Below are 16,432 nucleotides of genomic sequence, written 5' to 3'. Positions count from 1 at the left end.
CCAGATAGGGGCTGAAGCTGATGGACGGCACACTGAGCCACTGAGGCCACCTGAGCCTTGAGCGACAGCAAAGGATCCAGGAGTACCCCCAAGTAATGAACCTGCTCCTTCAGAGGAAGTGTAACCCCATCGAGAACAGGCGATCTCCACCCACTAGGGAACCACCCACTAACAGTGCCTCAGTCTTATCTGGATTGAGTTTCAGTTTTTTGGCTCTCATCCAGTGCATTACCAAGACAAAATACTGGTCCAGCACTTCCACTGCCTCACCTGCAGATGTAAAGCAGAAATAAAGCAGAGTGTCATTGGCATACTGCTGACAATGTACTCCAAACCTCTGGATAACCCCATCCAGTGTTTTTATGTAGATGTGAAGGTTCCACGGGGCTGAAAAGCATTCCCCAAGCAACACCCTCTGGGAATGGCCATCCAAGTAGGACTGGAACCACCGCAAAGTGGTGCCACCCAACCCCTAGTTTGGACAGTTGCTTCAGAAGGACACCATGGTCAATGGTATCGAAAGTATTATAAAGCTAGATTACACTGGAATATTGAAAGATAGAGTCTTATATTCTTGCCAGTCTCCAAATGTTGAGTAGAGGTTTAGGAAGGGAATTTCTTCGTGTTCTTTCAGATCTGATTAGATATTTGTACATTTACAGTAATGTTAATTCAGGCAGAGTATGTAGCAACCATGCTTTTTATAGTCCTGTGCGCTGAGGGCAGTGTACTCTGAAAGAAAGGTTAAAAATTGTTTGACCTAACCTTGATGAGCTCTGGTGTATTTTAAGGTCAAAACCCAAGGGAGGGTACTGTTCTAAAAAGCAGCAACCAATAATTTATTTCATCACCCACTTGCACAAATGGATTTAGAGGTGGAAGCCTTCCCTAGAATGACATTTAGTATGCAAAGTTCTGCTTATTAGGAAATAAATGCCATTGAAATCTATTAGTTGCAGTACTATAGCTGCAACTGCACTTTAACTAAAGGATGTTGTATCTGAACGTAAATACTACACAGGAGGCCCTTCTGGTTGGAGAAAGTGTCGAGCAGGCTAAGGAAATGGCAACCTCCATATTAATAGAACACATAGCAATTCAGCTCTGGTTCCAAACTGGACAACAAAGGCTCCCTTTATATTTAAGACTGTGCAGCTGCAGAAATATTGTGGCAGGATTAATTTTTTTAAGCAAGAGGATTAGAAATTGGAACAACATAAGCTTAATACACCGTGTCTTCTCTCCTCCCCATCTCTAAAATATTTGTCAAACTTTGTTTGAACCTGAGAAAAATGTGAGGATACTGCATGTAACTGCAAGATAGATTTTAGACTTTTACAAATTGCTTCACAAGACTGTGCCACCTTTGGCATGTGTACACATTCAGGGACTGTTATTTTAAAAGGGAGGTGGGTATTGTGCAAAAACCTCTCATTCTTATAAAGTTCTAGTTGCTCTGTCTGTTTTCCTTACTTAGTTAACCTTGTTTTTTAAAAAATAGCAGTTTCAAATACAGTTTTGAGTTCAACTGTCCATGCTCTGTCAATTTTTGTAACGCATGTTTGAAATTACCTGTCAAGACAACATAGAACAACCCATCTCTTCCTGGAAAGTTCTGTTTTGCAAGCTGTTGGCTGTTTTGTGCTCCAGTTTCTAATGCTTTTGTTCCCCCTGCTGGCTGAATCCTTTAATGACACATTTTTCTTATGCATTACTGTGCGTTTGAAAAAGGAAAAAGCTGATTCCTTTTGAAGGTGTGATAGCTTATAGGTAGCTCCTTGAAGTGAATCAAATTAGTTATGTGGAAATGCTGCCATCTATTTGCAGAGTACTTTTTGTTGCTATGACCCTTGCTTTTCCAGCTTTTAATTAATTTGCCCCATGTCATATCTTTAGGGCACAGGAAACCTTCATGCAATGGGATCAGTGTCGGAGATTTTACAACTTCCTCATGGCAGACAACTTGAAGAAAATTATATTGTCTCACAGGTACAAAATGATGCTCTTTATATTCTAAATGGGCCTCTGTGTCAGCTGATAATGTGCAGTACCATAAATTGTTCTTATGTGTCGCCAAGTTGATCAGGGTACCAACAAAATTAATTCTCCTCTGGATCAGTAGCTACTGAAGAACCATGTGCATTAGTAACCTTACTTTCAGAAACATCTTACTTAAGAAAGTCTGTGACACTTTGGCTGTGCTTGGGGAAAGGGTGTGAAACTACAATAACTGGTTGTTTGAACAGTTCCAGGTTAGCAGTAGTCAAAGCTTGTAACTGTAGTTGCTGTATTGCTTCCTGTTTAAGCCAGTATGGAAAAACAGCTTTAAGAGACTCTAATTATATATAGGATATAGAACCCCCTTAATTCATCCCAGATAACTAAATATTATGACAACTTAAGTAAATATATTAATCTCCCTGTTAAAAGAGCTCTTAGTTGTAAGCATGAGCAACCTTTGGCAGGTTTGAAGGACGGCTTGTTAATCTACAAAAACACTTTTGTCTCCATAATGGATCTTTTGTGCTCCAAGGCCAACCCTCAAACCAAACTTCCTTTTGCACATTTTCTGCTCCACCTCTGCTTTTTGGAGAACATGATCATGCATCTGATACATAGTCTGCAGCACACACCCTGTTGCATTGTTCTCACCAATGCTGACAGGGCTATTGCTTAGTAATGTAATTATCCACAGGGCCTAGTGCAGGGAGTGCTAACCTCTGGCCCAGGGGCCTCATTCAGTCCCCCAAACAGATTTTTCAGCCCCTGAAGACCCCATTGCTTTTTGCAGCAGCATAAAGGTGGAAATAAATTCCAGCACTGGGATGGGCAGAGAGATTCCTTCTTTCAAGGAGACCAAGGTGGCATACGTGGTTGCACACACACACACTGCCATTTTATTTTTCAGCAACACTGAGAAAAATGAGACTGAGAGGTCTGGCCCAAGTTAAGTCAACACCAGCAAGCTTCATAGCTGAGCAGGGCTTTGAACTGGGATCTACTGCTCTAAGGCCAACTTCCTGACTACTGCAGTACACTGATTCTTAAGCACTTCTGACCTTGGCTCAATTTTACTCCATTTATTTATTTATTTATTCATACCCCAGAGTATTAGAAACACGATAAAACATCAAACATTAAAAACTTCCCTAAACAGGGCTGCCTTCAGATGTCTTCTAAAAGCCAGATAGTTGTTTATTTCCTTGACAACTGATGGGAGAGTGTTCCACAGGGCGGGTGCCACTACCGAGAAGGCCCTCTGCCTGGTTCCCTGTAACCTCACTTCTTGCAGTGAGGGAACCGCCAGAAGGCCCTCAGAGCTAAACCTCAGTGTCTGAGCTGAACGATGGGCAACGCTCCTTCAGGTATACTGTTTGTATCTGCACCAGTTTCTGCACCAATGTCAAAATCTGTGCCAGTATCAAGTCTTCAGGGCTGAACAAAACTGCCTTTTGTATTTTTTTTCACACGGGACATATTCAGAATTGTATTGGAGATGACAGTAACATGGATCTTAAGATCTGTGTCAACATAAAGCAATTTATGAAGTAACCTTCAGATCAGCAGTAAACCCAATAGTGTAGGTTCTCTAATAGTTACAGTATGTCTGTGTTTCATACTCACTTACTTCATTCTCTATGTTTCAGACACACCTTGTTTGCTGAGAGCTCTAAAAAGCCTCAGAGTTTATTAGAGTCAGACTTGAGCAGACTTCACACAGCAACATCCCTTATGCAGATTGATGACAGTATCATGAGGTATGGACATCAAGAAGCACATTTGGTAACTCTCCCCTGTCATTTAGACCTTCCTGAAATGGAGGCTGTTGTTATCATCATTGTGCATATAACTCCCAATTCTTTCTTGATCTTATAGTTTACACGTTTGTCTTGCCTCTTGTTCGTTAGACTTTTAAAAATGAATTTACCATGCTGTAAATAGCAAAGTTGTTGAGTGAATAAAATTAGGGTGCAGGGTGACTAATCGGACTATGCATTTGAGGTTCTACAGTGTTTTTGTGAAACATATCTTAAGCCAGTACTAGAAATCTTTTCTGAATGGTTAGAAAACAGTGATCCTTGTCATCTAATTCCTTTGGCAAATTCCAGTAATTTGAGTTACTTGGTGGTGCTACAGAAACACCTGAGGGGTGCTGGTAAAAGTTCATCAGAATAGAGCCAGAAGTGTCATTTTGTTAGAAGTACCAATGGCCCCAAATGCTAGCACCAGTGCTGAATCACTTTCAGTTATGGTATAGATGGAAAATGAAGCTGGTCTGAATGAAATGTGTATTTTAGATTTGTAGTTGCATCAAATTCTTCATATACTGATTAGCCAGTAGCCATTGGCATAAGCAAAAAGTTGTGATTCCTTATGATCAGTTCTTACCACTTTCTACATAATTGTGTTACATAGCTGAACTTCTGTCATGGAGTTTCAAGGGTAGGTTTTCCCGTAGAAACTAGATAAAGCCTTTGTTGGTTAGCCTTAGTTTCCCCTACACCCTATAGTGATATGGCAAGAAATCAACCCTGTCCTCAGAGGACACCCTCCTTTTTTTGGCTGCACACTTGTTCCTCAGTAAAACTTGCATTCCCAAATAGGCGGACTAGGAGTTGCTATATCTCCTGTGTGTGTTTCCTTGCTTGTTTTTGCTTGCTTCTGTTACTTCATCCAAGGAGTCCTGGAATGTATTGTACACAAATAATTCATAGGATGGCCTGTTTATGGCTCATGACCAGTACAAATAATATTTAGGATGGCTGGGAGTAATATGAACATCAGCATTACGTTCTACTAGTTGAGTAGGGGATTGACTTCTGTTCTTAGAAGAACTTGGGAGCCTGATGTTGCATCTAAAGAGGGGCTAGTAATACAATTAGTTTTAACTTCCTTAACTCAGGGGTTCTGCAGTTAAATCGGAAAGGATGTTTCCAGTGTATTTGATATGGCTACGTGTGTGTACACTCCTTTCCACATATTTGTCTTACTGCTTCATTGCCTGGTATTTTGTTCCCTAGCTAATTGTTTACTAAGTAGCCACATTCTTCTTTTGATGCTTTTTTTTTGCGGGCCAGACAGTCTTGAGGAATGGAATTTAGATATTAAAGCTAAGAACAAGAGGAACATATAAATAGTTCCATATTCTCTGGATGTTTTACTAGATAGTTCTTTTGAAAGCCGAAGCAGAATGTTGGCTTTAACTTGTACAGAAGTAATCATTTCAAGTGTCTTATTTGGAGAACTATTGTAATCCTGTGTATAAGAATTAGAAGAAAATATGTGTGATTCAATAACAAGAAAATCTCTAAATGCTTAAGCTTTCTTTTTACTGTGTCTCAGGAAGTTCCATGGCTACAGCACCTTAAAGGAATACTATGAACAGGAGAGCTGCCTGCATTACTTGCAGAAAGTAAGTTGATATGATATTGTTACTCTAGTTTTTGACATGCACCACATATGTCAGTATGTGAGATTTGTGGTGAGATGGAGAACGTCCCCATGTGCTTCTAGCCAAGTTTATAGCACATGTTGCTGAATAGTAGTTCTTTATGTGGGGTCATCATAAATTAGCAATAATTTTCCTTGCCTTGGAAAGTATGCTTATCTGTGGTATGGTCAGCAAGTGGAAATATGCATATCTGTGAAATTTTTACAACCAGTTTATTATCTTTTGAAGAGACTAAAGCTCCTCTATCTTATGGTCAGGTACTCGGAGACCAACATTTCTTATAGAATCTATTTATCTATTGTTTTTCTGTAAGGCAATTTTTGATTAACTTCTATGGAATAGGCTACATATGCTGTCATTAGTGCTCCCCCCAATTCTGTTTCTGTTTTCCCTAAATTTAGAAAGCAGCAGATGTCTGTCACTGGAAATGTTAAGTTTAAGTCACCGTAGCCAATTCTACACTCTTGAGTTTTATACTAGTTCAAAATCTTTTCCACCTACAGCAAAATAGTGAATTGGTTTTGCCTCAAACGCAGCACTGCAGAAGATATGCTATTGACTGCTGCTTGTAGTAATAAAAGCTTTCTGTGACAGAAATCACTTACACTGGTGCTAAGGAGCCCCTCCATCAATTTTAAATGTGTATTATCTGAACAGTGGTGTTTCTGCAGGTTCAGGGCACCTACAGCACTTGATGTACTCAATTGTGACTTCATAACTAGACTACAAACAAGATTGTGTTCCAACACAGAATTCTTTTTTTTTAATCTGCAGATCTTTGTTCCCCTCTTGCTGGTTAATGCTGCTGATGACCCTCTGGTGCATGATAGTCTCTTATCAATACCAAAAGCCCTCTCAGGTGAGCTGAAAGCTTCAGTAAATAGATTTCTGCAAGGCAGTGTAGTGTTGTGATAACCTAAAGATAGTCTTGGAGGGCAGAAGGCATGTTTGTTTTTCCAGACAAACTTGTAACCTGTGCATGTGTCTCATATAGAACCATAATGTGCATATTCTTTACAGAGTCCAAAAGGATAGGCCCCTTCCCCAAGGAGTTTGCAACCTAAAATTTGAAACTAAAGGAGCAGTAGAAGAGGGTAATGGGGTATCTTACTTTCTAGAAGGATCAGTGGAAAATACCCAGCACAGACTTGATTTCATGTAGCTTGCATCTTGACTAATGCAACTGCCTTATAACTGGAGTATCATGCCTACCTGGAACACAGGTGGCTGTATATACATTTTCCAGCCAAAATAATACAGTAGAGTATAAGGGACGTGGGTGGCGCTGTGGTCTAAACCACAGAGCCTAGGGCTTGCCAATCAGAAGGTCGGTAGTTCGAATCCCCACAACGGGGTAAGCTCCTGTTGCTCAGTCCCTGCTCCTGCCAACCTAGCAGTTCGAAACCACGTCAAAGTGGAAGTAGATAAATAAGTACCGCTCCGGCAGAAAGGTAAATGGCATTTCCATGCACTGCTCTGGTTCACCAGAAGCGGTTTGGTCATGCTGGCCACATGACCCGGAAGCTGTACGCTGGCTTCCTCGTCCAGTAAAGCGAGATGAACGCCGCAACCCCAGAGTCGTCTGTGACTGGACCTAATGGTCAGGGGTCCCTTTACCTTTTATACCTTAAACCTGAGGTTTTACTGGACAAAGTACTGTATTTTGGTAAGATGCAGATCCTGTTGAGTTCTAAACTTGTGTTTTTTCACTCTTGCAGAAAAGCGGGAGAATGTCATGTTTGTTTTGCCATTGCATGGAGGTCACCTGGGTTTTTTTGAGGGTGCAGTACTCTTTCCTGAACCCCTCACCTGGATGGATAAGCTTGTGGTCCAATATGCCAATGCCATCTGTCAGTGGGAGAAGAATAAATCACAATGCTCCGATACGGAACAATCATCTGGCCAAGAATAAACAGTTCCAAAGACTTCAGGTTGTTTCACCTTTAATCCCCATCTTCTGGAACTCTTAATCTCTTCTGCTTTTCCAGACCTAACTTCTGAACACGTTGAACTTGGGCATTGACCATAGTGTTTCATGCCAAAGTAGAGCTACGGCCAGAGAGGCTAATGACTGGCACTGAGCAAGTCGGGAGTATATTTGATCATTTGCAGTACAGTTGTGTATTGGAAGAACTGATGCACTGTATTAGTGGGTTGCTATCTAAAGCTTGCTTCAATGTTCTGAAACAAGTGCAACGAAAGAACATTTTTGAAATTAGCAAGAAGTTTTGATGCTCTTGACCATCTGTTCACACTTTCACTGATAGAAACTGAAACAAAAAAACCCACTTCTGGTTTTTGCAAAACTTGTCTAGCAGTCAGTGATGTGCGTTAGGAGTTACAGTCTGTTTGTGGTTGCATTTTTTCCCTCCCCACCTGGGGGGAGACATCTATATCTATCTGTAGAGGAAATCAGTCGTAGTTCGCTCTGCAAGTCATCGGAAAGGCTGTCCACAAAACAAGGGGAAAGTTGAAAGAATTTTGAGTTTCCGGAATTGCATCCCTTTGAGAAGGGGGGGGGGCTTGCCCTTTCTGATTAATGCACTTCAAGGGTTTAGATTGCTTTGAAAGTGTTTGATGTGTAATCAGCACTACAGTTGCTCCAGAATTCTGGAGTGATGGCTGGGTGTGTACAGTCACATTTTGCTTTTTGTTGAGACTTGGCTCAAAGATGGCTTCTGGGTTGATCAGTCCAGTGGATTCCCTGTTGTGTTACTACTCGAGACTAAACAAGTAGCCTTGTGATACTTGCCTTTTCTAGTATAAGGAATTTTTATTTTGACACAAGACATTTGTGTGCTCTTAACCCAGGCCTTTTAATACGGTCTCCGAATGGAAGCCACTTGCTATCAGTTTGTAGGTGGCCCCTTTTTTGTGTTTTGTTTTCTAGAGTACTTCTTAGCAAATCTGTATGTATACTCTTAGGAACTTTTTGTGTGTGTGAAAGAGAGAATATAATATCCATCTATGCTTTTTTTTTTGCTTTTTTTTTGTCTTGCCCACATTTCATGTCTGCTAGGGAAGAACATAATAGATAAATAAATTAAATCCCCAGACTTCTAAAGCGTTGAACTGGCTATTTTCAGTCAGTATGCCTTGCCTTAGAGGAGATGGGGATTTGGTGTCTACAATACTGAAATGCTTAAAAGGAAAAAAAAGAGTTCTGTATCTAATGCATCTACAGTTACTAGGTTATATAGGACAATCTGATGAGTCCAGTGTTCTGACTTGTCTTTCAGAGCAAAGACATCAACAGAAAATTGGTGAATGATGCATTAGGCTGAGTTACAGTGAAAAAGTTTTTTTTTTTTTTACTACCACACAATAGAGAGACATATTTCTTCACTGAGCTACAGAGTTTCCACCCTGGAAGAAAAATATTCAGCCATATATGTATTAATAAGATTTTTTTAAAATCTGATATTTAGATTACTTTTCTATTAAGACAGTGGAACATTGTAGTAAGACACTGCTTCCCTTCAGAATTGTCAGCTCACTGTTGCCTCCTTGTGGTCCCTTTCACCTCTTTTTGCAGGAGTTCTCACGCACCCCATTTTTCATAACAGTTAGCACTTTATTGTTTAAACCTTTTTGGTTTTGTTTTTCAAGGCACTTTAATTATAGTGAGATTTTTTTTTAACATGGATAGGAGTCCTTTCTGAACTTGGATGCTTCATAGAACATATCCTGGAGCAGCTTTGAAATTCAGAAAGGTGTATGTTGAGTTTTCGGGGGTTATTCTATTCTCTTCTAGTTTTATTTATTGAGCAATAATTAGCTACTGTAGCAGAGGTGCATTTCTCACATCAGGAATAAAAACTCCTTCAGCCTTAGTTCAGCAACCTTGACATGTCTGGCAAGCTGTGTAGAACTCATGTTCTACCCCCTCAAATCTGAGGGAGTGACCAAGCCTAGCAAGGCATGATTTGGCCAGTGCTTATGGCTCTTTCCTTTTCCTCAAAGAGTTGGCTCTCCATTCTTTTTCAGTATGTTATTCTTTGGAATTTTCTTCTATATCCATAAACTGCCAAAATCCTACGTAAACCCTAGTGTGGGGATGAAATTATAGGTGCATAAGCAGTGCAGGTCACTATCTAGAGTCTCCTTTCTGTTTGAGTGGAAGTAGATGTTGAACTCATTTTTAGTTACTGCAAATAAATATTGGAAGTGAATGTAGCTTCTTTACCCCCACTTAAAATTTAGAAAGTTAGCTATGAGAGTGTCTGTTTCACATCAGTCTCCACAATATTAGTTTTTTCCTCTTTAGTGTGCAGCTGTTTTGCCAAAAAGAGTTTGCCTAGCAGCACATAAGCATAGAAGTTCCTCTAGACCCGCCACTGAGAGCCATCTTTCTCCTCTGCCCCACTTCTGGTTTCTCTTTAGATCATATAAATCTCATCTGCCCCACTTCTTAGCAAATGGGTGCTAAATAGCGGAATTTAACACTACCATTGACTTCTACCCAAGTAAGACATTTTTGATGCATTTAAAAGGGAAACTGCATTTTTCACAAAGGAAAGGCTTTTATTACCTTCTCCTGCTTGAAGGTGGATGTGAGGATGCAATTATTTGTAAAGGGCCCTTCAGCTATGGAGCTAGTTTTGCACCTGAACAAGAAGATGAGTTGATGCCTGCTTTTGATGGCACTCCAGTGTTCATATTTAGGCATTCTTAAGCTTCAGTACTCAGGGATCACATGGCAATGCACCTATGTAATACAGCCTTTTCAAAGAAGATCACTTCAGTGGTTAAAATTCTTTTAAATGGAGGAGAGCATGAACCACTCTTGTCTAAAACCATCAAACCCTTGAAAATCATTAGCGCTCTTGTGAAATGTTAGAAGGGATCCCTTTTCCCTACACACACACACACACACACACACACACACACACACCCCAAAATGTGGAGCTGTTACAGAGTCTTTAGTTCTCACTAACATGGCCATATAGAAATTTGGAAACCTATTTTGCCCCATAACACTGCCAGTGAGACCATAAAATTGAGGTTCTCAGTCTGCTTGATAGACACGCTTGGGGATACACTTAATGCTCCCCACCCCCCCAGAAAAAAACCCAGTAAGGGAAAGAACGTGTTAACTTGATCCAACGGGAGGAAGTGGCTTTACAAATTCCATTTTAAAAATATATGTGATTCTGACTTTCAGTTAGTATTTTCCAGTAAATCTGTGATTCTGCTGTAATGCATCTCACTGCTTATCAGTAGACTAGACTTCAGCCCCCCTGAAAGATATTACATGGAAACAAACAAACAAAAACAAGGAAGCATCCAGTACACTAACATTTCTTCCATCCCATTATTTTTGCCAGTAAATTTGATCTTGGTGATGCTTTCTGTGTTACTATTTGCTGTTTGTAACTGTGCATAGGAGCTCACCAGATCTTGTTACTTAAAAAAAAAAAAAAAAAGGGAGCACACCACTTCAGACCTTTCTGTTTGAGGTGATCTGTTGCATTCAATTGGTTTGCCATGTGGTAAGAGCTGCCATGTTCAATTATTTTCAAAGCAGATTTCATCAGATGAAAGCATAAAGCAGCTCTTCACTGATAACATCTGCAGCTTTCTGTAAACTGTGCACCTATTTCAACATTCATATCTTCACTGTTTTGTTGATGCCTGCACTAAAGTGGCCTGGTTGTGGGTGAAATGTTTGTATTCCAGATATTCATGGACTCTTAAGGTTGGGTACCTTTTTAAGATTGGCTTTGGTCTTTTTGTGAAGGCTTATATTACTAGGTAGCAGGTCATGTTTACAACTCTCTCTTTTTTGTCCCAGACTCATGCTGAAAGTGTTTGGTATATTCTTTTCTAAAAGGGCATGCCCTACATTCAGTTATACAGAGGTTAGCAGTTTTCTTCCAATTGTATTGTCATTGGCCTTTGAGTTTTCTGCCAGAATAGAACTTCCAACTCCCTGTCTGGGGACTCTTATCATAGGAAAGCATCTCTACAAGGAGAGGTCCAGGTGTGTATCACTGAGTAGTCTTGACAAGAGTAATAATAGCCAACAAGATGGTTGTAAAGGATCTGAAACACACCACCGGCCCCCTCCCATATATCAGTTGCCTAAGCAATCCTCCTTAGCTACATGTTATGCAGACCTCTTAGTCGCACACCAGGCACACTTATTGCCAATGATATAAATGAGGGCGAAAAGTAGCCTGCTGGTTGTGTACTGAGCAAGGTCTCCATTGAAAAGGGGTGGTGGGTGCCATGCAACGCTGCTGGAGTTTTGTGGCCTTCGTACTATTCTAACATCTTGTTTCGCTGTCTCCACATGTTCCTTATCTGGAATTGTTTTCTTTTTAAAATCTCCTTTGCCTTGAAGCGCCTCTGGTTTGGTTGCTTGACAAAATGAGATGAAATCAGCCGGGTGGAATGCGGGGGCAGTGGGATCTTCCCCCCCTTTTTTTAATCAAGAACTGTACTGTATCTCATTGAAGCATCTGGTGTTCTGTTCTTTTTGCTGGTTACATTAAAGGGCACAACCATGAAAGGGCAGCATTTATAAAGCTGGATCTGAGAATTGGTATTCCCCCCCCCCCCCCGCCGCTTTTTTCCATTTTGCAACCAGAGCAACCATCCCTATTTCCTCCGTGCAAGACATTTCCTCAGTTTCTGGGACCACCAACCTTCCAGCACTTTTGCTGGTTCAAACCCTTGTAGAGTAACCCATTGTTTCAAAATTCCTGAGATGGGGATTCACTGTTTTTCAGCATAAGGTTTTTGTTTTTTTTCAACTCGCAGGAGTTATTCTTTTGCTATATGCAGCAGAATCTCTGCTTGTACCAAACAGCCTTTTCCAGAATTGAAGTAGGTTCAGTTCCAGATCAATGGCTGATAAAAGCCTATGCAGACATCACGGCTTAATTTGTGTGGCTGTTTCGTACTGGGAACCTCAAGAACTTAATCTGCCATTGAGATTCATCAGTGTAGTGTGTTAGAATCTGTGAGTCTGTCCGTTCAATTATTTCATCACAGCTATTTCGATTGCATTTGATAGTTAATTCATAGATTTGTTCTGACAGCCTTTCACCTTATTTAAGAAAGCACAACTTTAAAAGATAAACACCCCATTTTTCTCCTGAACACACAGAGGAATATCCGAACACCTCAGGAAGCTAGACCTGTACCTGTGCGCTCTTTGATTTCTGTCACTGCAGCTGCCTTATTGGAGTGAGTTGAGTGTTTGGTTTTTTAGGGTTTTTTGTTTTTTTTTAAGAAAATGTCTCTTCAACCTCAGTTTTTTCTTTTTTTCTTTTTTGGTAATTTTTGCTTCCAGACAGACATTTTGGAAAACATCACTTTCACATTCCTAATTCCTTTGGAAACAAAAATGCTGCCCTGAACAGGTTTCATGTGTGTAAGTGACTCTCATGGTTGCTGGTTCCTTTCTTGTCTCTTAGGAACCAGTTGCTGCTGAGATGAAAATTTGCAACTAGCAATGCAATTTTTCTAAATCTGCTAACGTTTCAAGTTATTAAAAGTGTGTCCTTGATCTTTTTTTTCTTAATTTTTTTTGTTCTGTGTGTGATAAACAGAGTCATGCGGAACAGAGTAATTTTGTTATATTTGATTCAATGGAATTTCTTTGCTTAAAAAAATAAAGAACTTATTTGAGTTCGGAACACGTTGTTTTGTCTGTCATTGGTTTCAACTAGCATAGGAGGTACAAATTGGAAGTGGTATTATGACAACTATTCAAGGTGGATTGATTTTAAATCATAATTTTACATCAGCAAGGGGGCGGGGAAACTGATCTGCAAGGAAATCTGACTACTAAACCAAGTTTAGTTTACAGCAAAGTAGAGTATTAGTTACAGTTTCATTCCTATAACCAGGCCTTGAAGCTCTTTGTCACGCAGTATACCTTGGTTTAAGAACAGCTTAGTTTATGAACAACATGGATTAAGAATGCTGCAAACCAGTAAGTTGGTATTTTGGTTTGTGAACTTTGCCTTGGAAGCAGACCATGTTCTGCTTCCTGTTGAGTGTGTTTCATTTGTAAAATGAGTCCCCCGCTGCTATGGGAAAGATCACCTTGGTTTAAGAACGCTTTGGTTTAAGAACAGACTTGCAGAACGGATTAAGTTTGTAAACCAAGGTACCACTGTACATTGTGCATGCTTTCCTTAAATAGATAGCAATGAAAATCCCATACAAGCTCTTTCTACAAGCAGCTTCCATAACATCTGTGAGGTTGGGTGTGAGAATTTAGGAACCTGTGCACTGGACAAGTCTTCTTTCCACACTTGCTCATTTCTGTTTTTCTATGCCTTGGCTAGCCCAACCCTTGCAGAACCAGCAGCAAACAAAAATGACTGCTATGTGTCAGTGATTAGCATTTTCCTTTCATTTGCCACTTGGTTTTTGTGAGGATTGAGCTGGCCAAGGCAGAGCAAAACAGAAAAATCTGGGAGTCACTGGGCAGAGTAGAACAGTTTGTTTCCATCTAACAAAAATGAAAATGTCTGTGCATGGCACAGCAGATATTTAAGTATACATATTTTGAGAAATAATCACATTGATTCTTCATTTACATGGAAAAGCCTCTTAACTCGCAATGTATCTAGTGGAAGCATTGCTACCCATACAGTTAATCTTTGAACTGAGTCAACTGTACTGGTAACATGCCTATATCCAGATTTAATATTAACCTAGTTATTTAAGAGAAAAGAAGCCTAGAGAAAGAGACCTGGGGGGAGGAAGTACAGCATTGCAGAGATGCACAATAGTTCAGTTCACAAATTGATCTGAAATAACCATCCAGATTTGGGGCTGATGGCTTCTAGTCAACAACACACAACAAACTGGCTTTTTGTACTGCAACCTACTTAAGCCCCCAGAAATTCTAGGAACCAAGCTGTATATGACCCACAAAATCTGTCACAGCATACTGCAGGTCTGCATTGCTTACTCTAAGTTCCCCGCATTTGGGAAAACATCAAGTCAAAGGTGGTGGTGCAGCTGGAACTCCTTTCTATAACTTGCTGATTTTTGTGATCCAGGGGGAGATGCTTATTCCGTATACTAGCTTTAAGGGTGGTGGAGTGATGGGTGCTTCTTTTATTTCTGTGGGAAACCTTAACCTGACTTAACATGGGTGAATTCATCAGAAAGAGTGGCAGAGGGACACTTGATTCCATCCACATCCCTTGCTCCACCTAAGTCATATTAATGCCTCTGGGTAGGGTGAGATTGTGATCGGTAGCTCAACCAGCTTCCACCCCACTCTCCACTCTGAAAGACCCCTGTCTTCTCTGCAGCATCAGAGTAGATATCCTGTTTGGCTTGAGTGGGAGCCAGTGGTTTAATGAATGCACCTCTTGTAGGCTTCTTCCGAGCTTTTTCTGTTTCAGAGGGACCCCTGCTGGTTTGCTTTACAAATCAAACAATCCTGGTATTTATCTCTAGGAAGAGGAATAGGAGAGAGGTGGGGATTGCTGTAGATCTAATTTCATAGAACAAGGAAGAGAACCTACTTCTCTTTGGGTAAGCATGTCTGCTTTCCAGCACTGCTGGTGCCTCTTAATGAGCAAAAAGGGGAGTATGTCTGAAACATGGGTTGTATGAATGAAATTGGTCAACTGATCATATCACTACCCTCATCTGAAATTTAGTATTCAGAGAATACAGCGGGTCTGTGTGCAGTAAAAATGAAAAATCTGGCTGAGGCAACAGTAAACCTTGCCACAGATTTGTTGCTGGGCGCCTGTGACATGCGTACGATGTGCGCCAACCCCCCCAGACTTGGGTGCTAGACAGTGCCTCTGTCTGGGGCCTTGGAAACCAGCATGGAGGACCAACAAAGACTATGGAAATGAAGAAGTAAAACAAGATGGGGGAACTTTTTTTCAACCTGAGGATTACATTTTCTTCTGTGCAACCTTCTGGGGCCCACATGCCATTGGTGGTCAGGGCCAGAGGTAAAAATGGGCAAAGCAATGAATGAATTTCCTTTATACCATAGTTTCTAAACACATTCCCCTTTGACTTCATCCAGGCAAGCAAGAAGCATTTTCAGAGTTCAAGGATATGTTCCAGCCAGGCAAAAACCCTCAGGGAAGTTGCAAAGCAGGGCTGTTGAGGGCTGTGGCTGGTGAGAGTCTTAAGAGCCAGATACAGAGGCCTGAAAGGTTGTATTTTGGCCCTCAAGCCTCTGGACCTCCATATCTAAAGTAAATCAAACTCGTGATTGTGGGGGGGAGGGATAACTTTGTGGATGTCTTTTCTAGGAAGAAGGTTTGGATTTGATATCCCGCTTTATCACTACCCTAAGGAGTCTCAAAGCGGCTAACATTCTCCTTTCCCTTCCTCCCCCACAACAAACACTCTGTGAGGTGAGTGGGGCTGAGAGACGTCAAAGAAGTGTGACTAGCCCAAGGTCACCCAGGAGCTGCATGTGGAGGAGCGGGGACGCGAACCCAGTTCACCAGATTACGAGTCTATCGCTCTTAACCACTACACCACACTGGCCTGGAGCGTTTTCTGATGGTGAAGCCACTTCATTGTCTCCACAAACCTCAAAGCACATTCATTGATACAATTTCCAATGAGCTACTTCTGGGTCTTTTGCTAAAGTTGCTTTCAAAATGTTGAAGACATATGTTGAAGGCATGTCTCCTCTCCCAGTGGCTGCCATTTCCCCTCTTTCACCTTTTGCCCGGGAGTGATAGAGAGGGATCTCTCTCTCTCTCTCTCTCTCTCTCTCTCTGTGTGTGTGTGTGTGTGTGTGTGTGTGCTGTGATTCGAGGAAGTGCAGAAAACTGTTGGAATGTGGGATCACCCACAGAATCCAGCTTTCTAAGAATTTAAGCTTTTAATTCTTTAAAACAACAACAGCAGCTTTTTTAGGAGCACACACTTGAACATTTTGATCAATGATTTCTGAAATCTTTGAAGCCGGAGGAATTGCACATTAGGATTTCTAGTGGTTGGAGTATGGGGCCTTAATGCTATGTA

At 40.9% G+C, this 16,432-nt stretch overlaps 1 protein-coding gene across 3 annotated transcripts in view; it reads left to right on the top strand.

The window, feature by feature from the left end:
- The window catches only part of ABHD2 (abhydrolase domain containing 2, acylglycerol lipase), a 41,031-nt gene extending 27,937 nt beyond the window's left edge, over nucleotides 1-13,094 (top strand). For all 3 annotated transcript variants that reach the window (XM_083586817.1, XM_083586815.1, XM_083586816.1), the window contains 5 exons: nucleotides 1,897-1,989; nucleotides 3,648-3,758; nucleotides 5,344-5,413; nucleotides 6,227-6,311; nucleotides 7,171-13,094. In XM_083586817.1, coding sequence (XP_083442943.1) covers nucleotides 1,897-1,989; nucleotides 3,648-3,758; nucleotides 5,344-5,413; nucleotides 6,227-6,311; nucleotides 7,171-7,364 — 553 coding nt within the window. In that variant the 3' untranslated portion in view covers nucleotides 7,365-13,094. The remainder of the gene's footprint in view (nucleotides 1-1,896; nucleotides 1,990-3,647; nucleotides 3,759-5,343; nucleotides 5,414-6,226; nucleotides 6,312-7,170) is intronic.
- Nucleotides 13,095-16,432: the final 3,338 nt, after the last annotated feature.

Source organism: Podarcis filfolensis (assembly GCF_964270895.1).
Source record: "Podarcis filfolensis genome assembly, chromosome: 14".
NCBI classification, from domain to species: Eukaryota; Metazoa; Chordata; class Lepidosauria; order Squamata; family Lacertidae; genus Podarcis; species Podarcis filfolensis.
The sequence above is the reverse complement of the archived record's forward strand: the minus strand, read 5'-3'. Positions and strand labels throughout refer to the sequence as shown.